At 43.3% G+C, this 25,845-nt stretch overlaps 1 protein-coding gene across 5 annotated transcripts in view; it reads right to left on the bottom strand.

Moving 5' to 3' along the window:
* Positions 1-25,845, bottom strand: part of prom1a (prominin 1a) — a 191,928-nt gene that overhangs the window by 96,144 nt on the left and 69,939 nt on the right. For 3 of the 5 annotated variants that reach the window (XM_060926840.1, XM_060926841.1, XM_060926843.1), the window contains exons 2-4: positions 14,700-14,758; positions 13,997-14,023; positions 8,403-8,608 (exon numbers count right to left, since the gene is read on the bottom strand). In XM_060926840.1, the coding sequence (XP_060782823.1) occupies positions 8,403-8,608; positions 13,997-14,023; positions 14,700-14,758 (292 nt within the window). The remainder of the gene's footprint in view (positions 1-8,402; positions 8,609-13,996; positions 14,024-14,699; positions 14,759-25,845) is intronic. The other 2 variants (XM_060926842.1, XM_060926844.1) reach the window with 1 other exon arrangement.

Below are 25,845 nucleotides of genomic sequence, written 5' to 3'. Positions count from 1 at the left end.
CACCCAACAACGTCTCTGTTCCAGATCTGCTCGCTTGCTTCCCTCTGGCCTGAGCTGCAGAGATGAAATGTGATCGGTGTGCTGTTGCAAAACAATCAGCAGTTTGATCGAGACAAAGGCGGTTACTGTGATGGGACGTGAACATGCACGGAAGGTGAAGAGTGAGACACAATTATCAGGGAGCACAATCTTTTTCAAACGCGCCACTAATCCACGCCGACCTTTATGTCGCGGTCATTGTTGAACAAGAGATGTCAATTTAGCTGAGGCCATTTCTTTTGAGTTTATTGCAAAACCAGTATAGTGGATCATCTTTTTTTTTAACAATATACAGTAAGCAATAGTTTTAGCTCCCTCCATACTCGTGGATGCGCCTGATGGCGGCTGTGTGCATCTATATTTTGTGTGTGTGTTTTTGCACAGATGGGACTGTAATGATGAGATTTAATTACAAGTTTAAAGCAACCTACAGCAGCTACATCAGATGCTAACATCGTTAAATACTTTGTTCTTGTTAATTTAATTAAGAATACTGTTAAATTTATTCTTCGCTTACAGTGACATAAGAACTGTTTGTCACCTCTACTACTGTAGGATATTTTTTTTAACTTCTGGTTGCTTAAATTAACTTGATTTTAACTGCTGTTTGCTTAGGCCTGGTCACAGTACAGCTCACGATGGGTTTGCAAATAGGTGGCGATGAAAAACTGGTCGCATCGCCACCAATCGTGCAATACAGTGACCGTTCTCCAAGCTTCACAAGTTGTTTTTTGTTATGTCTCCACCTCGTGAGTGGCCAAAAACATGGTGAAAATTTTCAACATATGGATTGGCGATGTTTTCGTCGGCAAACTAAGCGGCGAATACTCGCAGATGGGTTTGGGAACACTTCCTGAAGCTTGGAGAACCTTCGTCGAGCCTCTTGAGATGTATTTGTTTTGAATCCATATCCCCGATGCTCATGGGAGCCTTATCAACACAGTGGCTCGACATAACCTAACCTTAAAAAGTGCATTTACATTCTGGGATCTTTCGGAGTGCGTTGTGCGCACGCTTGGGACCCAATCGTTATGGAAAACACCTGATGCTGATTTGAGCGCAATCAGCACGCGCATATAAGGATGCTGTTTTCACAAAGACTTTGTGAAGTATTCTGTCAGGTATGCAGCAGTAGACGGATCCAAGTGCAGGAAGAATATTTATTAGCAGGCGCGATATTTACAAAAAACAAACAAACAAAAAACGAAACCGAAGACAGAGTCATAAATATGGCTAGAAACAAAAGTGACAGTGATGATAATAATACTTCACAAAGCCTCTGCGTCCTTATATGCACGTGCTGATTGTACTCAAATCAGCATCAGGTGTTTCTCATAACGACCGGGTCCTGTGAGCGAGCGCAGCCTGCTGTGTGACCACAACTTTTATCACGCCTGTATATCGCCATGCATCGTCACCAAAATGCCTCATTTTCATCGATAACCCATCGACAAGCATCGTGAGCTGTAGTGTCACCATAGCTTTATATTAACTTACTTTGAACATATTAAATTTGAGAGCACCAAATACATAGTTTGGAGTTTAAAAAAAAAATTCCCCATGTGTTCTATCTGATCCCACGATCATTAAACTTTCCCCCCAGTTTCCAAATTACCCCAGCACCCTCGCCCTTGTGTGAGGAGAGAAAGTAGGGCATGGCAGGCTGGGAACTGAAGTGTAAGACAATCATTTCTCTTTTCCATTCACACAAGATTCTGAGCATACAGTTATCTCTCGCCTTCTCTCAGTGTAACATCTGTAAGTCACATTTTTTGAACTAAGCGTTAGAACAGACTTGTACGACTCCTGGCAGAGGCTAATAATAATACATTGCACATCACCGGATAAATGCTAGCTAACGGATGTATAAATTTTGCCAGCCTGAAAATGCAGTTTCGATATATCAGGTCACAAACATGACTGAAAGAAGGAACCATAAGCAGAATATTGCTTATGGACCTAATTTCATATATTTGATGCCGCGTCTGTTTAAAAAAAAGCTAAAAATAAAAGCAGCCTTGCCTGAAGGCTCTTGTGGTATCTGATCATCAGTCGTGTTGCTGTGCTGGTGTGTGACAGCATCCTTGAGAAGTTGAGAAATTATTTTGTCTTGCATATATGATGGCAGTAATGAGTAGTCATGTCTGCGTGTGAATTGGGTCACATCTTGATTTATTCAGATGTATAACTAGTTCCTGCTATTTTTTTTTAACAGTATTACCGCTTCCACTGATGCCAATAGAGTATAAAAACGAGGGCGCAGTCGAGAAGAAAGGACGCCCGTTGGGACTAAAAGACACATTAGACAGATGCTAAGAATGATCAGCATTGTTCAGCAATCTAAACACAGTGCACCATTCCTTCACACGCAGTCTAATCTTGTTCCTGGAGCTTCTTGAAACCAAGAGCTCATCCATGACTGTCTAAAATGGTCTACGCTTTCAACAATGGCGATTGTGCTGTAACATTTTCAGTCTAGCTACCAAAACACTAGCAGGTACTTGACATTCTCTCACCGCTGTTGAGTCTTTTTTCCACTCTCTGTAATTTAGCCTACCCCGGGTCGCCTCTCTATTCCCATCACTGTAATAGCTTCATTAGAACCAGTGTGCTGTGGTGCCTCCTGGCCCTGAGGATTTAAATGCGTGTGAGGCGACTGAGCCCCTGATTTCTAAGCAGCCAAGCCTTCGCTTAGGAATCTCTAATAAAGAAGCAACCAAATAGAGCCATAAAGCACCTCAAGTTCAGTTTTGTGCTGTTACCCTTAAGGCCTCTGTGTGTCCAGGGGGATTAACGGCTGCACTACTAATATAACGAAAAGTGGGATCAGTAGTCATGGTTCTCTCAAATTCTAGTTCAGTTGTAGCACTGTAAAGCTTGCTCATCAGGAACTCACGTCAGATCATGGAAGTGGGCTTGTTTCCATGACAAGTAACTCCTGGGCACCATTAGCAACAACCAGTGTTGTAGTCGAGTCACTAAACCTCAAGTCGGGGTCCAGTCTCGAGTCCCCAGCGCTCAAGTCCGAGTCAAGTCCAAGTCATTAAAAAAAAAAATCGAGTCGAGTCCACTATTGATCCGAGTTGAGTCCAAGAACAAGACTCCAACCGCACCACTTGACGGTGTCCGTTTTAGCACCATTAACATTAGTTTGTTCCTGAACATGACGTATGAACAGGTGAATGTGCTGCTCTTTGTCAGGGAGTGTGAAGTATTCTGTCAGAGATGGTTGGGAGATGGATGTAAGTGCAGAAGGTGTGTTTATTAATACAAGTGAAGACGGTAAACAATCCAGAACGGCAGGCAAAATCGTAAAACGGTGAAACAGGCAACAGGTCGAGCGAGGCACAAACAGGCTATCGTAGACTCAGCACAATGACAGACGAGAAAAAGGAAATCAGAAAACCAAAGAAAGAAATAAGGCTCAGTAACATGTCAGCAACGCAACTCAATACTTCACAAAGTAAGCGTGTTTTCACAGTTTTTATATATAGGCGCACAGATTGCGCCTTAATACTGTGCAGGTGCGAGTCGTTTATGGCGTGCGAGAGTCCGCTTGGGGCGCGCTGTCCGGAGCGCACCTGAGAGTCTGATGCACGTGGCAAGGCACACAGGTGACACTCTTGCATGAAATGAGTACAAAATTAATGTAGATATACAGTAAATATCTTATGCCAAATTATTATGGCATGTTACAAAAAATAAAGAAAAAAAAAATCAGAGTCCTCGTCTCCAATGCACGAGTCCGACTCATCGGTGCTCAAGTCCAAGTCGAGTCACGAGTCCTTAAAATTAGGGCATGAGTTGGACTTGAGCCCGAGTCCTGGACTCGAGTACTACAAGGCTGGCAGCAACATGAACATTGTAGTGGTTTTTGAAGATTGTAGTTCATCTAGTTAGAAATGGGAAATTAATATCGTAGTTTAATGCTAAGCCTTTCTGAAACAGCTAACACAAACATGGATTCATCACCATGGACAGCATTCAATATTGGTGATTTAAATCAAAACAGTGAAAGTTACTCATTATTGTATTTAAAATAACCTACCTCAAAAGGTTGCCAGATTTTAGCAAAGTCTTTACTAGAGTTGTCCGAGACCACCATCTCTAAAACACAAGCACTTGCCTTTAAGATAGTGTTTTTTTCCCCCCTTTGCTCTCAACTGAGATACCATTTAACTGAGAAATAGTGACGATTCAAGCATTTAATAAACTAACAAGAGTCTACACTGCCAATATAATTCTGCATGAACAGTTCTAGTGATTATTATCTTGTTAATAACTGGAGATTTATCTTGATTTATCAGTATATGATTGAAAAATGTCCTTGATCCAATACTACCGTTTTGTCCCATCAAGTACAGTGGCAGTAAGTTTGACCTTTAAGCAGGGTTTAAAAAAAAAAAAAAAAAAAAAAAAAAAAAAAACTTTGTTGAAGGACACAACAAGTTACTAGACATGTAAATCAGTTACTTTATGCATTATGTGACAGGTTTTTGGGTGAACAATTGTATGGCCATGAGATACTACACTGAGCTCATGAAACTGTACCATGTGCATGGCATGTAAACTAATTTAGGTAGGTATGTGGGCAAGTAGGTAGGTAGGTATCAGTGGCAAACCATTACAGCTGGGACTTCGGCTCAGCCAAACGCACCAAAAAAGCAACAGGGCAAAGGATTTTGCAAGGGATTAGCGACAAGCTGCCAGGTCGCTCCATTTTGTGTGTAGTTGTCAATGATTTTAAAAATAACTAAGTAAATTACAGAGGGAAATGAATACTTAACTCTGAGTGAAAAATACGGTACTGTAGCAAGCGTGCAGCGTGGAAGAAGAGTCTGGAGACAGAAATCTTAGTTTCTCTGTCGTTATCCTGCGCTACTTGCTCTCGATAGCACTGGCTTGACCACTTTATTAGCATTTGCCGACACTACTAATGAACGCTACACCGGCTGGAAGATGACTTCACTGCTGCACTGACTCGCGGTTAAACTCGCATTGGCCTTTGAGAAGGTCCAAGGTGATACATTTTTGGTCCCGCCCACTATAAATCAAAGTCTGATTGGTTAATTCATCTGTCGCTTCCTACATAAACACACACTGCCATGGCCTTCTGTCCCGGCAATGAAGTCCTAACCAATGAGTGAGCAGCTCTAAACTCTTCTCAGCCTAGAGACAACAAACAAACAAAAAAAAATCTCACTGGATAACTCGATTTTAATGTTTTCAGGACAGTAACCTGTTCATTCCTGACGAGCATTTGATAGAAAATGAGGCCAAATTAGAATTAGAAGAGAATAATTATAATGAAATTATGAAAGCCATTAAAGGATGAAAGAAATTAAATACAACATTTGAAATGCTGATATGTTTGGGCTTCTCTGAAGGCCTAGAAGGCCCTGACGGTTCCCCTCTGGTAGGTATGTAGAGAACTAGGCGAGCGTCTAGATAGGTAGTTTAGTGAATAGTTCTAGGTGGGTAGCTTTGTTCAGTGGAAAGTTTGTGGGTGGATAGGAGCAAAAGTGTGAGGAAGAAGAAGGGAGCTCAGTAGGTAGGCAGGTGGGTGGTTAGGGTGCAGGAAGATAATTGGTTTGAATAGGAAAATTGCTTCGTTACAGCAGCACAGTGCAGGACTTGATAACAGTACAAACAAAGCAAATAACAGTCATGACAGACAGTAAATGGCCAAAAGTAGGTTGATACCTGATCAATACATGGTTCTTCTCCAAACTGTTGCCAAGCTGAAAGTGCACAGTTGAATAGGATGTCTTTGTATGCTGTAGTATTACAATTTCCATTTTCCTGGAACTAAGAGGCCCAAACCCATTCCTGCATGACAAAGCTTCATGAAGACATGGTTTGTCAAGTTTGGCATGGAAGAACTCGAATGACCTGCACAGAACCGTAATCTCAACCCCACTGAACATCTTTGGGATGAATCTGAACGCTGAATGTGAACCAGAACGACTCACTTGACACAAATCCCCAACTGCAATAATTCTCTTGTGGTTGAATTAACACAAATCCCCATAACCACGCTCCAAAGTCTAGTGCAGGGGTTTTCAAAGTGTGGGAGAGTCAGCCCCCCTCACAATTTTTGTTGTTGCTATACTTAATGTTCCATTCGTATTTAAAAAAAAATGGTTGTTGTACACATTTTTATTTTTTTCTTTTACACATTTTAAACATCTGTGCTTTTCTTTTTAAAACATCTTGTTTTACACATTTTAAACATCTCATAGCATCGTTAGCTAGCACCTCTTGGCAGACAACACACTCTGGCAGTGGAGCATCTTCAGATCCAGTCCATGAAAATCCAAACTTTAAATAATCGTGGTCATACTTCCTTCTTTTTTCAGTCCCCGCAGGATTTTGCGGGCCTTTTTTGTGATTGTTGCGGGCTAAAATGTCTGATGTTGCGGGGGTGGGGGGTGGGGGGTGGGGGGGGTGTTTCCAAAAAATTGTGATGAAGGTTGCGGTGTTTTTTAGGTTTTTGTTGCGATTACATTGCGGGAGGAAGTGAAAGTTGCGAGAAATTGTTGCGATTTTCTCTTTTTGTGATTAAAATTGAGTGAAATATTAAGTTATTACTGAAAAACTATTGATTAAAAAAACAGACACTGAGAAATGGTCCTATAAACAACTTTACCAATATAAAAGATTACCAGGACTACAAAAATGCAGAAAAATAGGCTTTACTTATCCAAATGCACCTGTTGGTTCAAAAGTTAAAGTGCAGAGAACCTCACAGCACAACATGAAGTTACCTTAAAATATAATATAAATGCCTCAGCTTTCATGGAAGAAAAAAAAACTATTAATACTAGTACTGTGTGCAGGCAGTCTCTCCTGAAGACTAAATTAAACAATAATTATAAACTAATAAAATAAATGGCTCAGGCTTCATAGAAGAAAAAAACTATTTGAACAGAATCTCACAGTATGATGCTGAAGCTGCCTAAACAATGGAAAATAAAATACCATTTTGGCAAAAATGTTGGCAGCCATTAATTTCTTGTATTAAGTAAAAAAAAAAAGTGCACACAGTCCTTCACTGTAAACACAACACACTTTCAGTAACAGAATTTAAGCCTATATAAACACTGACTCGCACATGCAATGTTGCCAGATACTGCTGACGTTTTCCAGTCCAAAATATGTTCAAAATCCGCCAAAATGCACTTAAAACCGCCCAATCTGGCAACACTGCGCGCATGCTGCTTCTCTTGAACGTATACACGGAAGTAAGGCGGAAGGTAGTTTGTCGACGTCACCTCAAGACGACGCCAACGATTGGTCAAATTTGCGGGAAGGTTGCGGTGATTGGATATAATTGCAACACCGCCCTGAATTCGCGGGGATTGGCTGAATCGCAACATCGCGAAATCCTGGAGGCTCTGTTTTTTTGCTTGGCCCAGACTCTGTCTCCTCACTCACTGTAGCTTTAGGTACTAAAAATCGATCCATTTTGTCTCTGGCAAAGGCTAGCTGAAGTTCGCTAAATGTCCGCAATAGTAACTTATTCTGGCTTATGTTTCCTCACGTTGCGCCCCTCCTGAAGAACTCTGGCACCCCCCAGGGGAGGCGCGCCCCACACTTTGAAAAGCCCTGGTCTAGTGGAAAGACAACTAAGGGCCTCTGCATGCTCTTGTGACAAGGCTTTCGCAGATAGCTTTTCGCAGACAGTTGTAATTTATCGTTGAGCGGGGAGTAATAGGCGTGCGCGATGTTATTCACCGCCACAACGCAAGGGGGCGCGAAGTCGCGAAATCGCTAGGAGTAGTTGGTGGGTGTGGTTAGTGGAGTGTTTATCCTCCGGTTACTTATAATGACTAGAACTGGAGTCGTATAGATGTACGTACTTCCTCACTTCCTCGATCAACCGCTCTTCGTGCTGCTCCATCTTCGCTCGTGTTTTTAAAAATGGCGGTAGTGAAAACAAACCAAACCGGGAAAGTAGGGAAGCGGAAGTGCGTGTACAGCGGATGTAGATTGGACCAATCAGAGCCCTCTTGTCTGCGACGCTGTCTGCGAGGCTTCTGCGGTGGTCACAATTTTTGGGAGGTGCGCGCAGAGCGTCTGCGAAGGTGGGGGGGCTACGCAGACGCTATCTGCGACGCTATCTGCGAGGACTGCGTTGTCAGCATAAATTGGCCTTAACTTAGAAGAGTGGAGGTGAATTCAGCAGCAAAGGAGGGACTTAATCTATATGAACGCCCTTGGTTTTGAATGGGGTGTGATGGTTACATGTCCACATACTTTTGGCCATAGAGTACAATGTACTTAAGATATTCAGATTTTAAAGTTGGCACAAAAAAAAAAAAAAAAAAAATCACATGTACCCACACACACTTAACACTTACGTGATGATGAATGTGGTGGTGAGCAGGAGCGTGGTCAGCAGTCCTCTCTGACAGTCTGCATTTTTCCTTTGTCTCTGGTGCATCTCTCCTCCGCAGTTATCGCAGCAGCGGCACATGCAGAACAGCAATCCGACAAGCGGCACGAGCACGATGAAGAGAATGCCCATGATCGCGCACACCACAAATCCCAGCTCATAGTAAATCACCTGTGCAATGTAATGTTCCACTTTACACTCCGTGTTGACACTAGAGATTATGACCAGGTCATGACCATGTGTAGGATATAAACAGAACACACTCTCTGTATGTAATCAGGAGATGTGGGAGACACGAAGGACATTTGGGACTTTTAAGAGTTGACAGATGGCTATTGTGACCAGAAAATAAACCGGTGTCTGTACAGCCAGTGGTTTATGATGGCAAAAAAAAAAAAAAAAATCCCAATTTGGTGTAAACACAACAACATGAGGCTGATTTAACACTTTTATTGCGTATTGCAAAGGGAATTCATTGCGGATTAATTTTGCTGATTGCGTAAAGTTACTCTTCTTCTGGGATCAGTTTCTTTTAATGCATAAAGAATTAGTTTCTGTAATAAAAAAAAATAAATAAATTTCCCTGTCGTATAGAAGTTTGTTGCTTAATTATTTTGCACAAATTGAACTTTATTTTCAGTCACAGTTGCCATCAGGACAGTTTTTAAAAGCTTAAAATCCCTAATGTTAGAGATAGTACGAAGAACTGATGAAAGGAACAGGAAAGGGTAGTTACACATATAATAGGAAACATAATACACACCAAAAAGTCATCTGATATTATTTCATAATAGTCTCATAATGGATGTCCGTTTTAGGCTCTCCTGTCTTATTGAATTACAAAAGATCCAGCTCATCTCCAGCCAGCTGTGATCCTAGTTGGAAAACTACACACCACTTAAAACATATCCTTATTTTAAAAAATAATAATAATAAAAAAAGAAGAAGAAAATATTAGAAACTGGATAAGGAATTCCCTCGCCAAGTAGCATCACTGTGGTGTTATAATTAATCAAATAAGAGCTAGCTGCTTATCCATGCAGTGTGAATGAGCTGCTGGAAGCTTGCCAGGCTCCAGACTCCAGGTTTCTTGGTCTCATTGTGTCTGTCTGGCTTTAATCTCGTTTCACATCCCCATTAAACGTTCACTGCTCTCAGAACGAGGTGAGAACAGGAAGTTGAGCTTTGGGAGTAAATTAATTCATATCAAAGGGATGATATTTAAGCCCTGGCTCATAGACATGCATCACTTTAATGCAGCATGTACAAGAGTTCAATAAAATACGTGGACTATCCATCACGGTTTCAGAGAATAGGGTCCAGATCAGGACATGGACAACAAGAAACAGATCCTTACTTCTCATCAGCATGACCACCAGGCTTGAGTCTAGCTCTGAGGTTAACTGACTGGGATTACAGAGAGAAGTATTGAAGGAACTCATTGCGCCATTACCTCTGAAATTCCCTGTAACTGAATAGGTTGAGTGGACTTTTTTTTTTTTTAAGATAGGCTGTGCTAAAAATAGCAAACACCTTCTCACAAAAAAGGTTTACAGAAATTGGAATCCTGTGATCTCAGCGATTACCTAACCATTTGGTTCTCGTGACTCCGTGACTAAAGAAGCCGCTAAATTGCAGCACATAGAACACTAAGGGGATTATATACACATCATTTACACCTACATGCCAGAGCTACTTTTGGAAAATCACACCAATACTAATAGCTTAGACAATAATTTGTAGGTGAAGAACATTTTTACTGTCATGACGGTGTGAAGAGGTGGTCTGAAACGAAGATCATGGAACGACTAGATACAGCACACAGCTATTTCAAAGACAACATATCAAATGTTGAAACTGAGAAATATGTTATTGGGTTTTTTTTTTTTTAAATAGATGCTCATTTTGAATTTGATGTTAGTAACATGTTTCAGAAAAGTTAGGATAGGGGCATGTTTACCACTGTGTTGCATCACCACTACTTTTAACAACACTTTAAACGTTTGGGAACTGAGAAGACCAATTGCCGTAGTTTTGACAGTGAAATGTTATCCCATTTTTGCCTGATATACAATTTCAGTTGCCCAACAGTTCGGGGTCTCCTTTGTCATATTTTGCGCTTCATAATGCGCCAAATGTTTTCAACAGGAGACATGTCTGGACTGCAGGCAGGCCAGTTTAGCACCCAGACTCTCTTATGCCGCTTTTCCACTATCAACGCGGCTGAGTTGGACTGAGCCGTGCCGTGCTGAGTTGGGCTGAGTCGAGCTGAGTGGGGCTGTTGGAGTTACATTTCGACTACAACCGCGCTGAACCGTGCTGGCTGGAAGTGGGTGGACACATTGGGTGGAGTTACCGAAAGTGGGTGGACGTCACGTGATGTCGTTAGGCGGCGCAAACAGTGACATCAGTGATCTTTTAAGCGGTAGTCTCACGACCCGGATAGTAAACAATAAACATGGAGGACATGGAGTCGTTAGTGTTGCTGGTCTTGGTGCTGTGGCTTGTTGTCACCGACAACGCCAACAGATACTGGCAAGAGCATATAGATGAGGCGAGGCGCATAAGGCTTCAGAAATTCTCGTAATTCGTAATTCTTCTTCCGGGTTTACGGTGTTTACAGATCCCAGCGTGCTCGCGGGGCGTGTGTGGGCATGTGAGGACACTCCTCCTCACCAATCAGTGCACAGGGGAGTGTCTCCTCACGCCCCTAGCCCCACTCGGCTCGGTTTGGCTCGCTTCAGCCCCACTCCAAAACCGTGCGAGTTTTGGGTGCTGAGCAGGGCTGAAGCGAGCTGAGTCGTGCTGCTCTGAGGTAGTCGAAACGCGAGCCGTGTCGGGCTGAAGTGAGCTGAAAAAGGGTAGTGGAAAAGGGCCATTATTATGGAGCCATGCAGTTTTAATACGTACAGAATGCAGTTTGTCAGTGTCTCACTGAAAGAACGAAGGCCTCCCTTGAACAGAACGTCGTCTGGATGGCAGTATGTTGCTCTAAAACCTGTATATAATTATATCATTCAGCATTAATGATGCCGTCCACAATGTGCAAGCAACCCATGTCATCATGTGCACTAATGCACCCTCAGACCATCACAAATGCTGGCTTTTGAACTGTGCACTGATAAGCTGGATGGTACCTCTCCTCTGTAGCCTGGAAGACATGGTGTCCATGATTTGCAAAAAGAGTTTCAGATTTTGATTCGTCAGACCTTAGAACAATTTTCCACTTTGCCTCAGTCCATCGTAAAAGAGCTCAGGCCCAGAGAAGGTGGCGTTGTTTCTGGATATTGTTTATATCTGGTTTTAACTTGCATTTGTGGATGCAGTAATGAACTGTTTTCACAGATGATGGTTTTCTGAAGTGTTCCTGAGCCCATACAGTGATTTCCACTACAGACACATGTCTGCTTTTAATGCAGTGTCTCCTGAGGGCCTGAAGATCACCGGCATCTATTGTCAGTTTTCAGCCTTGTCTCTTGCATACAGAGATTTCTCCAGATTCTCCGAATCTGTTAATGATATTATGGACCACAGATGATGTGCTCCCCAAATTCTTTGCAATTTTACGTTGCGGAACGTTATTATTAAATTGTTGCACTGTTTGCCCACGCAATCTTTCACAGAGCGGTGAACCCCTCCCCATCTTTACTTCTGAGAGACTCCGCCTCTCTGGGATGCTCTTTTTATACCCAGTCATGTTACTGACCTGTTGCCAATTAACCAAATTAGTTTTTTTTTTTTTTAACAGTTTCACAACTTTTCCAGTCTTTTGTTTTCCACCGTCCCAAGTTTTCTGAAACATGTGACTGACATCAAATTCAAAATGAGTATATATTTTTCAAAAAACAATACAATTTCTCAGTTTCAACATTTGATATGTTGTCTTTGTACTATTTTCAATGAAATATAGTTTCCATGATTTGCAACTCTTCACATTCTGTTTTTATTTATGTTTTATACAGTGTCCCAACTTTTTTGGAATTGAGGTTGGACAAATAAATAAACTGGAGAATTCAAAAAGAAATAAATGTGGAAGCAGGGAGAAGTATAGAGGCTATGACTAAGTTATGGCCATGTGTTGGTTATAAACAGAACACATCCTTGGTAATTCTAAGCAATTGGGAGTAGAAGTGTGCATTAGGACTGGGATCCCACAGAACTCAACAAAAATACCCTAAGCGCAGGGGAATTTTACTTTTATGTGGCTGATGGCTGGCCGTCATGCATCAAGCTTGCTTGTGCGTAAGCACTGTGCAAGGTACCTACTTCATTCTTCATTAACTGATTAATTCTGGTCAGAATCAGCATGGTTTAAATAATTAACCTATGTTGGAAAATAGACCCAACTGAATTCATTCGAATTCATTAGAAAAAATACTGCAGGTGGATACAAACAAAAATAATAACTGCAGGAGTGGGTGGGATTAGTCACACTTTCTGCAGAAGCAGAAGGGACACTCAGTGTTCGTGAAAGGAGGTGGGCGCTGCCAGAAAATCTGCAGAAGCAGTAAGTTCGTAGTATGCACAATGATGTTGTGAAGGAGTGGGAAGGCACAATCAGAGTATCTGCAGAGAAAGGAGGATATGTTTCTGTAGAAGTGGGACAGCTTGGTAAAGAATTTTGCTCCAGCAAGCATTTGCAATCAGAGGTCCTGGGGGAATGGCTGGCTGGCACAGGCAAAGTTTCTTTGGGTCAAGCTGGCATGGTAGAAATTTCAGCAGACCTAATCATAGTTTCAATCAATATACACTATGTGGCCAAAGATTTGTGGACACCGGACATTACACAACAGCTGTTGCACCAAGAATTCCCTTCACTGGAACAAAGTGACCCGACCAAAACATTCTCCAGTACGATAATGCCCGTATACATAGCAAGCTCCATGGTTTGCCAAGATTGGAGTGGAAGAACTCGAGTGGCCTTCACAGAGCCCTGACCTCAACCCCATTGAACAGCTTTGGGATGAACTGGAATGCCAATTGCACCCCAGGTCTCTTTGACAGACATCAGTCTTGTGGCTGAAGAGGCAAATTCCCATAGCCATGATCCAAAATTTAGTGGAAAGCCTTCTCAGAAGAGTGGAGGTTATTATAACAATAAAGGGAGACTAGATCTGGAATGGGGTGTTCAAAAAGCACACATGGGTGTGATGGTCAGGTAACGTTTGGCCATATACGGTAGTGTATGTGTGAGACTGGCTAGGAATGGTCACAGTATTACTGGGAGAGGGCAGACATGGTCAGACTTACTACAGGACAAAAATGGTTAAAGGATCTGCAAGAGTACGCTAGCAAGGCCATGACCGGTTTTTTTAAACAACTACACAGCTCTACTATCTAGACATCACCACATTTGTGACACAACAGAAACATTTGGCAATATATACACCAAAGATCTTACTGAAGACCTTAAAAAAGAAAGGCCTTAAGAGGGAAAATCAGTGAGCTACAAGCAGAAGGTGTAGACTGAGGAAGAAAAGTGGGATTGTAATATTAGGGTGCAGGATGATAAAGGAAAACTGAAGGATGATCAGGGTGCTGGCTCAGTGTACACTTTACCTGCAGTGTCAGAACAATGTTCTCTGGCTGGGGATAGCCAGATGATGAGAAGCATGCAGAAAAAGCAAAAAAGACAAAAAAGGACAAAGGGGAAAAAGAGCACAAAAGGTGGTCAGAAAAAGCAACAGGTAGATAAAAGGCAAACAAAGCACTTAAGAACCAGGAACAAGATGTAATACTATGCTAAGTACTAACAATTTGTTTGAATCTAAATAAAATCTAATTACATCTGTGCATTGGGTTTAGGAGAATCCAAAAAATGTAGAACTCCCCATTCTTAAGTGTGCCAAGGCAATGGGTATATAACCAAATAAAATGAGTGAACATGGTTACAGAGGAATCATGGCACCTCTTACAGCTTGTTAAGACAATGTGACAAAATGGAGGTGTACAGACAGGTTATACTTAATATTTCTGGATCAACGGTTCTCTGCTACACCTCTTACATTCCCAGATCTCAACTTCAAAGATAGTGGATGCTGCATAATGAAACAATCACTAATGAAGCAACTATTAGTTCCTTCTTGTTTGTATTGCCAAAAACAATTACCTCTTGCAGCACAGCTGGCACAGCAGGGTTGGTTGAAAGACTCTCTCTTCGGGTATCACTATCAATTAAGGGTCTGCTGAAGAACTGACATTTGCAAGACAATGTCTCCTCAGCTCAACTACCCGTATAGCGCGCGCACACACACACACTTACCTTCTGGTACTCAGACTTGACAGCTCCGAACTTGTCCTTTGCCACTTGGATGACGAGATCTGCAATGACAGGGGAGAGCAGTGTTTGTTTTTATCCTTACAGGATTCAAAGAGCATCTTCCCAGAGTGCTACCCAGATGTTTTGTGACTGTTTCAACACACTGAAGAATCCATGTGAAGCTGCAGGCTACACTTGGATTTGGAAAATGGAAGCTTATGATGAAGTCAATGTTTTGGATGTGTTCCATCTGGGAGTAGAATGTAGAGAGTAGGTTATCACCTACAGGGTGTAGGATATAAAGAGAACACATTCTTGGTAACTGTAAGCAACTGGGGTGAAAGATGTGTATTGGTAGTAGCATCCTGCACAACTCACGAGACCCAACAAAAACGTCGTAGGAGTGGAAGGATTTTACTTTCATACAAGTGGAAGCGGACCATCAGACACGAACCTTGCAGGACAAAGAAAGGCTACTTTCAGTAACATGGGAGCAGTAAATAACTTGTTCTGGTCATAGTCTCTGTGGTTTAAATGGCTAATTTGTTTATATTTTAGGAATCAACCAAGTTCATTAGAAAATATTATGGGTAGGTCAAACTTTCTGTAGGAGCAAGTCAACATGTCTGTGGGAGCAGGAGTAGTTGGTTAAAACTTTCTCTGGGTGCCGGTATGATTGGTCGAACTTTCTGTGGGAGTGGGTGGGATTGGTCAAATATTCTGCAGGAGCAGAATGGACTGGTCAAACCTTCTGTGGGAGTGGACAGGATTGGTCAAACCCCCTGCAGGAGCAGGTGAGATGGGGCAAACTTCTTGTGGGAGTGAAGGAGATTGGTTAACCCTTCTGGGGGAGCAAGCAGGATTGGTCAAACTTCCTGCAGGAACTTGAGGGTTTTGGCAATTGGTCAAACCTTCTGTGGGAGTGGACAGGATTGGTCAAACCCCCTACAGGAGCAGGTGAGATGGGGCAAACTTTCTGCGGGAGTGAAGGAGATTGGTTAAACCTTCTGGGGGAGTGGGCAGGAATGGTCAAATTTCCTGCACGAGTTTGAGGGTTTTGGCAATTGGTCAACCCCTCTGTGGGAGTGGAAAGGATTGGACAAAACCCCCTGCAGAAGCAGGTGAGATGGGGCAAACTTTCTGCAGGCATGAAGGAGATTGGTTCAATCTTTTGGGGGAGCAGGCAAGATTGGACGAATTTCCTGCAGGAGCTTGAGGGTTTGGAAAATTTAAGTGGAAGTGATTGTGATTGGTGGAACTTTTTGTGGGAACAAATCTGATTGGTCAAACTTTCTGCGGGAGTGGATACGACTGGTCAAACTTTTGGCAGGAGTGGATGGGATCAGACAAACATTTTGTGGGAGTGGATACGATTGATCAAACTTTTGGTATGAGTGGATACAACTGGTCAAACTTTTGGCAGAAGTCAATGGGATCAGACAAACTTTCTGTGGGAGAAGATGGGATTTCATAGTCAGACTTCATAGGAAAGTCATCATGAGCTCAATAGATACTCGGTCATGCCACATTGCACAGTGCAGTTCATGTCACCCATGCAAACTAAGATGAAGAACACAGATCTGAGTCAGCCAACGTTGCTTCTGCTGCAGTAATAATATGTGTTCACTAGAGCGTATTTGAACTACTTCTAAACTAATCTGCCAGACAGAGATGTAAGAAATGTCCAGTCTGAAGGCAACAAATGTGTGGTGGTCTAGGAAAACCTCATGCTGGTTGAAGGGTTGTTCCAGGCCACCAAACAAATGATATGGAAAAACAATCTATGCAAACTTTTGTTTATATTACAGGTTGCGCTTACATCATTCTCAGTGCATTCCCTTCCAACACTGCCTCTAAATCATGGTCCAAACCGCAGTTTTGAGACGAGTCTTAAAATTATCCTGGAAATGACTACACTGTGTGCAAGGTGTACCACGAAAAGTGACACATTTGTCAACAAAAAGCGATAGATAGCCAGAGGGACCTGTGTGGAGAACACAGAGATGATACACAACAGCAATTTCCACTCGAATTGGTGCAATACAGGACTTTTCAGTTGAAACAATGTAGTGCTGCGGGAGGAAAAATGCTAATGTGCAAAACCGCTAACAAGTGCGATTCTGACAGCCACGTGTTCTGTACTCCTACTCTTCTGTTCTCTTGTCTTTTAAGGATGCTCTGTTCATTATTCAACGTCAGCACTGATGAAAAAAGGAGGGAGGGTGGGTAGTGGTGGTGGGGGGTCCCTGAAGGCTTTGCTTTCAACCAATTAGGCGTTTTCTTCATTATAACAACACATACCTGCACATTTCAGGGAGAAAAATCTCTGAAGGTCTCTGCTTGAAGACAGGATCTAGAAAAACAGATGCTTCCCATACAAGTTGTAAAAATACCCGGTTGTAATTTCATACTTCACAGTAATGACTATTGACCCATTCAACATCACCTAAAATTTAAAGATGCTGATCCACTGCCACATTTCCTTAGTCTTCGCTAGGGGATGTGCGAGGCAATAAGAGCAATCTTGCAACAAGGGATTGCACCTCGTTTACATCATTCCGAGTGAAGAAAAATAGGTGGTGATGTAATTATAAAGGTAGTTCCAGGAAGGGCAGATGCTCCCACATTGAGCGAGCGCTAATGGATTACGGAGACATGATCCTGATCATATTTAAACCTTACATCACAGTGCTGCTGAATTCTTAATTCTGATTGGCCAGAAGGTGTTGATTCCTTTTTCTATTACAGCATTTCTGACAGTAGTTCTCGAGGCAAGACAAATCACAGGTTTACGAGCAATGTGCTTGTTCTTGCTGTTTCTATAGTAACACCCATCTCACAGAGACGTGCGTGGTGGACGCTCCACATAACATGCAACCAATAATGGATCAAATGATGTGCTGTTAGTTAACAAAGAAACGTTTTCTGTACAATGCTTAACTCAACAATGGAAGGAGTCCATTATCCTGCACACCTCCATGACCGTGACTTGACAGGCGTGCTAGGGAACCGCATGAGAATATGCGATGGCTCTACCACATTGTTCCGCTAAACCCTACAGATCAGCATTAGGCTTAATGTCATGCCACGATGCTGTCTGCTCCTCTTCCATCCATCTCTGATCAAAGCATTTTAGAACAGCAAGACGACTTTTCAATTAATCCACAGCAGCTGCACCATGTTTCAACTTCTTCACAATGTTTCATTACTGCAACCTTGTCCTTATTTCAGTCACATTCCTTCACAGCCACACCCATCCATCCTCTCACCCTCCTTTCCCTCATCTTCCCAGCAGGTTTCCATCTCTCAATAATACCGCTGCTCTCAGGATGCAAAGAGGGAAAGGAAAACGAGGGCGAGAGATGGAGAAATACGGTGGATTGTTCATTAAACGATCTCCCCAATGTGGCTGTAGCGACCTGAATGCATTTTATCATATTATTGCTATTATATTATGATGTTACACTTAACTGATGGGACAGATTAATGATTAGTAAGAGTATAAAGATAAACCTCTGTACTGTATCTGTCAATACTAGTAAATAAGGAGGCGTGGACCCTGTACGTCAGTCTCAGTAAAGGAGGTGTGGCCTCTGTATCTGTTAATAACCGATGAAGGAGGCGAGGCCTCTGTGTGTGTGTCAGTCTCAGTAAAGGAGGCGGTGTGGCCCCTGTATCTGCCAATACCAGTAAAGAAGGTGTGGCCTGTGTGTGTCTGTGTCAGTTAAGATACAGAGGCAACGTCTCCTTCTTTATAACCAGTGAAGGAGGCGTGGCCTCTGTATGCGTCAGTCTCAGTAAAGGAGGTGTTTCCTCTGTATCTTAACCAGTGAAGGAGGTGTGGCCTCTGTGCGTGTCAGTCTCAGTCAAGAAGGTGTGGACTCTGTATCTGTCAATATGAGTTAAAGAGGTGTGGCCTCTGTGCCTCAGTTCTGGTGAAGGAGGTGTGGCCTCTGTGCCTGTTAATAACTAGGGGAGGAGGCGTGGCCTCTGTGTGTGTCAGTCCCAGTCAAGAAGGAGGTCTGGTCTCTGTATCCGTCAATATGAGTTAAAGAGTTGTGGCCTCCGTGTCTCAGTCCTGGTGAAAGAGGTGTGGCCTCTGTGTCTGTCAGTTTCAATAAAGGAGGAGGTGTGGCCTCTGTGTCTCAGTCCTAGTGAAGGAGGTGTGGCCTCTGTGTCTTAGTTCTGGTGAGGGGGCATGGCCTCCATGTCAGTCAGTCTCAATAAAAGAGGTGTGGCCTCTGTTACCCCTTTTCCACCAAATCAGTTCCAGGGCTGGTTCAGGGCCAGTGCTGGTTCACAACTCGTTCAACTTGCGAGCCAGCTGAGAACCAGTTTGCTTTTCCATAGCTCGCGGTGCTAAGTGGAGCCACGTCATTACGTCGCTGTATACGTCATTACGTCGCTGTATACATCAGTTACGTCGCTACGTTTGCATAAACCTTGGCGCAAATATCAAAGCAAAAACAACACGGAAGAAGCAGCAGCGGCAACAACAACAACAATAATTAAAGCCGCAAGCGGCCTCGACGGGCCCTCGCGCCAGCGGCCAAGGGGGGCGGGGGCATGCGTCCCCGCGAAATACCTTCCACAGCTTCTTCGGCAAGAGACATTACTCCCACAATGGTGACAAACCACAGAAATGGACACATGGCAACAATAGGGTCTCGCACTGAACGGTGCTCGGGGGGCGCTATAGAGGCCCTGAGGCCGGCCTGGATCTGGGCTTCTGGTTCTCAGTAGCGGTGGCAGTCTAAGAAAAAGGAGCCAAATTTCGTGCGTTGTCGACCATGGCAAGCGCCCCAATAAGGGTCTTGTAAAGAGTTTGCTTGCCAAGTTTGACAAATCAGAAGCTGCAATATCATTTCCGCCATAACCAGCACCCCCAGGGGCGAAAGTGCACAAAATTTGGCCTATATGTCAGGTGAGCTATGAAGAGTTTGCGTATGAAGTTTGATGACAATTGAGTAAATAGAAGATGAGATATAGATTTTTGAAGAATAAATTTTTTGGTTTTTCCCATGTCAGTAGGTGGCGCTATGCTGTACATGAGCGATTATGAGTTGGAAAAATAAGTGTCTACAACAGCAACGTACTTTCACAAGGTAGTGGTGTGAAGGAAAAGCATTATGGAATAATTTACCAAAAACCCGTTTTGGAGCAATTGCGTCGGCCAAAAACAGCGCCCCCCATGGACGAAAATTCCCAAAATGTGGTATACATGACATGGGAGGTAGGAAGAGGGTGGCCGTGAAGTTTGACCAGATTTGAGGAAAGATTGGATTTTTTGCCCAAAAATAGCGCCCCCAGTGGCGAAAGTGCACAAAATTTGGCGTAGATGTCAGGTGAGCTATGAAGAGTTTGCGCATGAAGTTTGATGACAATTGAGTAAATAGAAGATGAGATATAGATTTTTGAAGAATAAATTTTTTGGATTTTCCCATGTCAGTAGGTGGCGCTATGCTGTACATGAGCGATGATGAGTTGGAAAAATAAGTGTCTACAACAGCAACGTACTATCACAAGGTAGTGGTGTGAAGGAAAAGCATTATGGAATAATTTACCAAAAACCCGTTTTGGAGCAATTGCATCGGCCAAAAACAGCGCCCCCCATGGACGAAAATTCCCAAAACGTGGTATACATGACATGGGAGGTAGTAAGAGGGTGGCCGTGAAGTTTGACCAAATTTGAGGAAAGATTGGAATTTTTGCCCAAAAATAGCGCCCCCAGTGGCGAAATATCACAGAAATTGGGTAACATGTCAGAAGCCCAATGAGTGATTAGCGTGTTAAGTATGAGCAGTTTTGAGCAATCAGAAGATTTATGAATTTTTAAGCATGTAAAATTCTGCATCGAAAATTGATTGACGTATAACTTCTGAACGGTTTATACTACGTGAAACGTATTTAGTAACTTTTGTCAGCCATGTCTGTAGATCATGTGTATCAATTTTGGTGACATTCCTATGAACGGTCTAGGAGGAGTTGCGCCGTCTTCGAGGCCATGCATTTCGCACAAAAGTGAAATTACCTCACTTCCTGTTGGGCGTGGCTAATGCATTGGCATTACATTTTTGTCCGGCTTAGTGAGTTACATATGCGTACCAAATGGCATGCCACTACTACAAACTACATGGCACCCAGGCACCTTAATGCGGGAGGCCAAAATCACAACGACTTAGGGGGCGCTATAGAGGCCCTGAGCCCCGGCCAAGTTTGGGCTTCTGGTTCTGAGTAGCGGTGGCAATTCTCGGAACTGGTGCCAAATTTCGTGCGTTTTCGCCCATGGCAAGCGCCCCGAAAATGGCCCAACAGCGGAGAAAAATAAAGAAGAAGAAGAAGACGGAAGAAGAAGAAGAAGAAGACGGAAGAATAATAATAGTGAACTCTTACAAGAACAATAGGGCCTTCGCCCATAGGGCTCGGGCCCTAATAATTAAAGCCGCAAGCGGCCTCGACGGGCCCTCGCGCCAGCTGCCAAGGGAGGCGGGGGCATGCGTCCCCGCAAAATACCTTCCACAGCCTCTTCGGCAAGAGACATTACTCCCACAATGGCGACAAACCACAGAAATGGACACATGGCAACAATAGGGTCTCGCACTGAACGGTGCTCGGGGGGCGCTATAGAGGCCCTGAGGCCGGCCTGGATCTGGGCTTCTGGGTCTCAGTAGCGGTGGCAGTCTAAGAAAAAGGAGCCAAATCTCGTGCGTTGTCGACCATGGCAAGCGCCCCAATAAGGGTCTTGTAAAGAGTTTGCTTGCCAAGTTTGACAAATCAGAAGCTGCAATATCATTTTTGCCATAACCAGCACCCCCAGGGGCGAAAGTGCACAAAATTTGGCGTATATGTCAGGTGAGCTATGAAGAGTTTGCGTATGAAGTTTGATGACAATTGAGTAAATAGAAGATGAGATATAGATTTTTGAAGAATAAATTTTTTGGTTTTTCCCATGTCAGAAGGTGGCGCTGTGCTGTACATGAGCGATTATGAGTTGGAAAAATAAGTGTCAACAACAGCAACGAACTTTCACAAGGTAGTGGTGTGAAGGAAAAGCACTACGGAATTATTTACCAAAAACCCGTTTTGGAGCAATTGCGTCGGCCAAAAACAGCGCCCCCCATGGACGAAAATTCCCAAAATGAGGTATAAATGACATGGGAGGCAGGAAGAGGGTGGCCGTGAAGTTTGACCAAATTTGAGGAAAGATTGGATTTTTTGCCCAAAAATAGCGCCCCCAGTGGCGAAAGTGCATAAAATTTGGCGTATATGTCAGGTGAGCTATGAAGAGTTTGCGTATGAAGTTTGATGACAATTGAGTAAACAGAAGATGAGATATAGATTTTTGAAGAATAAATTTTTTGGTTTTTCCCATGTCAGTAGGTGGCGCTATGCTGAACATGAGCGATGATGAGTTGGAAAAATAAGTGTCTACAACAGCAACGAACTATCACAAGGTAGTGGTGTGAAGGAAAAGCATTATGGAATTATTTACCAAAAACCCGTTTTGGAGCAATTGCGTCGGCCAAAAACAGCGCCCCCCATGGACGAAAATTTCCAAAACGTTGTATACATGACATGGGAGGTAGTAAGAGGGTGGCCATGAAGTTTGACCAAATTTGAGAAAAGATTGGAATTTTTGCCCAAAAATAGCGCCCCCAGTGGCGAAATATCACAGAAATTGGGTAACATGTCAGAAGCCCAATGAGTGATTTGCGTGTGAAGTATGAGCAGTTTTGAGCAATCAGAAGATTTGTTATGAATTTTTAAGCATGTAAAATTTTGCATCGAAAATTGATTGACGTATAACTTCTGAACGGTTCATCCTACGTGAAACGTATTTAGTAACTTTTGTCAGCCATGTCTGTAGATGATGTGTATCAATTTTGGTGACATTCCTATGAACGGTCTAGGAGGAGTTGCGCCGTATTCGTGGCCATGCATTTCGCACAAAAGTGAAATTACCTCACTTCCTGTTGGGCGTGGCTAATGCATTGGCATTACATTTTTGTCCGGCTTAGTGAGATACATATGCGTACCAAATGGCATGCCACTACTACAAACTACAAGTCACCCAGGCACCTTAATGCGGGAGGCCAAAATCACAACGACTTAGGGGGCGCTATAGAGGCCCTGAGCCCCGGCCAAGTTTGGGCTTCTGGTTCTCAGTAGCGGTGGCAATTCTCGGAACTGGTGCCAAATTTCGTGCGTTTTCGCCCATGGCAAGCGCCCCGAAAATGGCCCAACAGCGGAGAAAAATAAAGAAGAAGAAGAAGAAGAAGCCGGAAGAAGAAGAAGAAGAAGACGGAAGAAGAAGAAGAAGAAGAAGAAGACGGAAGAAGAAGAATAATAATAGTGAACTCTTACAAGAACAATAGGGCCTTCGCCCATAGGGCTCGGGCCCTAATAATGGATGACTTCGCGTTTGTACAGCTGCTGCTTCTCGTCGCTTAAAAATGGCGATCTTTCACGGTCTTGTTATTGTTGTTGGTCTTAACAACTCCGCCCCCCCCCCCCCGCTGATGTAAGCAGTTCTTTCCTCTGGCCCAGCAGAGAGTTGGTGCTAGCCTGGAACCATTTTTTCTGGCCCCAGAGCCAGTTCTTTGTCAGTGGAAACAGAAAACCAGGTTCCAAACTAAGCACTGGCCCCGAACCAGCCCTGGAACTGCTTTGGTGGAAAAGGGGCATGTGTCTCAGTCCTGGTGAAGGAGGCGTGGCCTGTGTCTGTCAGTCTCAGTAAAGGAGGTGTGGCTCTTGTGTCTCAGTCCTGGTGAGGGGACATGGCCTTCGTATCAGTCAATCTCAATAAAGGTGGCGGCGTGGCCTCGATGTCCATCAATACCAGTAAAGAAAGCATGGCCTCTATAGGTCAGTCCTGGTGAAGGAGGCGTGGCCGCTGCGTCTGCATCTCACTGGCCAAATTGACAAGGTATAAAAGCTAACTCTTTAATAGTGCAATCACCATCAAATCATGACAACACCACGGGCACAAAAATGTCTCAATATGATAATCTGACATTATTACCAGTGGCTCAAGCAACAGATTTACACCGTGATCCCTGCTGCCTGTGTTTCTATAGTCCTTTGGTCTCTCATGAAAGAGTTCTAAGAATTAAAATCACATGTCCCCGGTGCCCTGTGATTGCTCATGTAAAGTTTCTAGGAAAGGTCCCAGGTTCCCCAGGCCTCGTGTTCCTTCATTATAACGTTGTAAACACTTTACAGACTTGGGACCATGTGCTTCAGTCCCATGTTCCTCAATCCAAACGATGTTCTAATTTACAAAACGCACATATTCTGATATTAAAAATGTTCTGTAAATAAGAGTAAAGAGTAAATTAAAGCCGCAAGCGGCCTCGACGGGCCCTCGCGCCAGCGGCCAAGGGGGGCGGGGGCATGCATCCCCGCGAAATACCGTAAAGAGTTTGCTTGCCAAGTTTGACAAATCAGAAGCTGCAATATCATTTTTGCCATAACCAGCACCCCCAGGGGCGAAAGTGCACAAAATTTGGCGCATATGTCAGGTGAGCTATAAAGAGTTTGCGTATGAAGTTTGATGACAATTGAGTAAATAGAAGATGAGATATAGATTTTTGAAGAATAAATTTTCTGGTTTTTCCCATGTCAGTAGGTGGCGCTATGCTGTACATGAGCGATTATGAGTTGGAAAAATAAGTGTCTACAACAGCAACGTACTATCACAAGGTAGTGGAGTGAAGGAAAAGCACTATGGAATTATTTACCAAAAACCCGTTTTGGAGCAATTGCGTCGGCCAAAAACAGCGCCCCCCATGGACGAAAATTCCCAAAATGTGGTATACATGACATGGGAGGTAGTAAGAGGGTGGCCGTGAAGTTTGACCAAATTAGAGGAAAGATTGGATTTTTTGCCCAAAAATAGCGCCCCCAGTGGCGAAATATCACAGAAATTGGGTAACATGTCAGAAGCCCAATGAGTGATTTGCGTGTGAAGAATGAGCAGTTTTGAGCAATCAGAAGATTTGTTATGAATTTTCAAGCATGGAAAATTTTGCATCGAAAATTGATAGACATATAACTTCTGAACGGTTTATCCGACGTGAAACGTATTTAGTAACTTTTGTCAGCCATGTCTGTAGATGATGTGTATCAATTTTGGTGACATTCCTATGAACGGTCCAGGAGGAGTTGCGCCGTCTTCGTGGCCATGCATTTCGCACAAAAGTGAAATTACCTCACTTCCTGTTGGGCGTGGCTAATGCATTGGCATTAAATTTTTGTCCGGCTTAGTGAGATACATATGCGTACCAAACGGCATGCCACTACTACAAACTACATGGCAACCAGGCACCTTAATGCGGGAGGCCAAAATCACAACGAGTTAGGGGGCGCTATAGAGGCCCTGAGGCCCGCCTGGATCTGGGCTTCTGGTTCTCAGTAGCGGTGGCAGTCTAAGAAAAAGGAGCCAAATTTCGTGCGTTGTCGACCATGGCAAGCGCCCCAATAAGGGTCTTGTAAAGAGTTTGCTTGCCAAGTTTGACAAGTCAGAAGCTGCAATATCATTTCCGCCATAACCAGCACCCCCAGGGGCGAAAGTGCACAAAATTTGGCGTACATGTCAGGTGAGCTATGAAGAGTTTGTGTATGAAGTTTGATGACAATTGAGTAAATAGAAGATGAGATATAGATTTTTGAAGAATAAATTTTTTGGTTTTTCCCATGTCAGTAGGTGGCGCTATGCTGTACATGAGCGATTATGAGTTGGAAAAATAAGTGTCTACAACAGCAACGCACTATCACAAGGTAGTGGTGTGAAGGAAAAGCATTATGGAATAATTTACCAAAAACCCGTGTTGGAGCAATTGCGATGGCCAAAAACAGCGCCCCCCATGGACGAAAATTCCCAAAATGTGGTATACATGACATGGGAGGTAGTAAGAGGGTGGCCGTGAAGTTTGACCAAATTTGAGGAAAGATTGGAATTTTTGCCCAAAAATAGCGCCCCCAGTGGCGAAATATCACAGAAATTGGGTAACATGTCAGAAGCCCAATGAGTGATTTGCGTGTGAAGTATGAGCAGTTTTGAGCAATAAGAAGATTTGTTATGAATTTTTAAGCATGTAAAATTTTGCATCGAAAATTGATTGACGTATAACTTCTGAACGGTTAATGC

This window comes from Neoarius graeffei, chromosome 8 (assembly GCF_027579695.1).
Source record: "Neoarius graeffei isolate fNeoGra1 chromosome 8, fNeoGra1.pri, whole genome shotgun sequence".
Lineage (NCBI taxonomy): Eukaryota > Metazoa > Chordata > Actinopteri > Siluriformes > Ariidae > Neoarius > Neoarius graeffei.
This window is presented reverse-complemented; position numbering and strand designations above follow the sequence as displayed.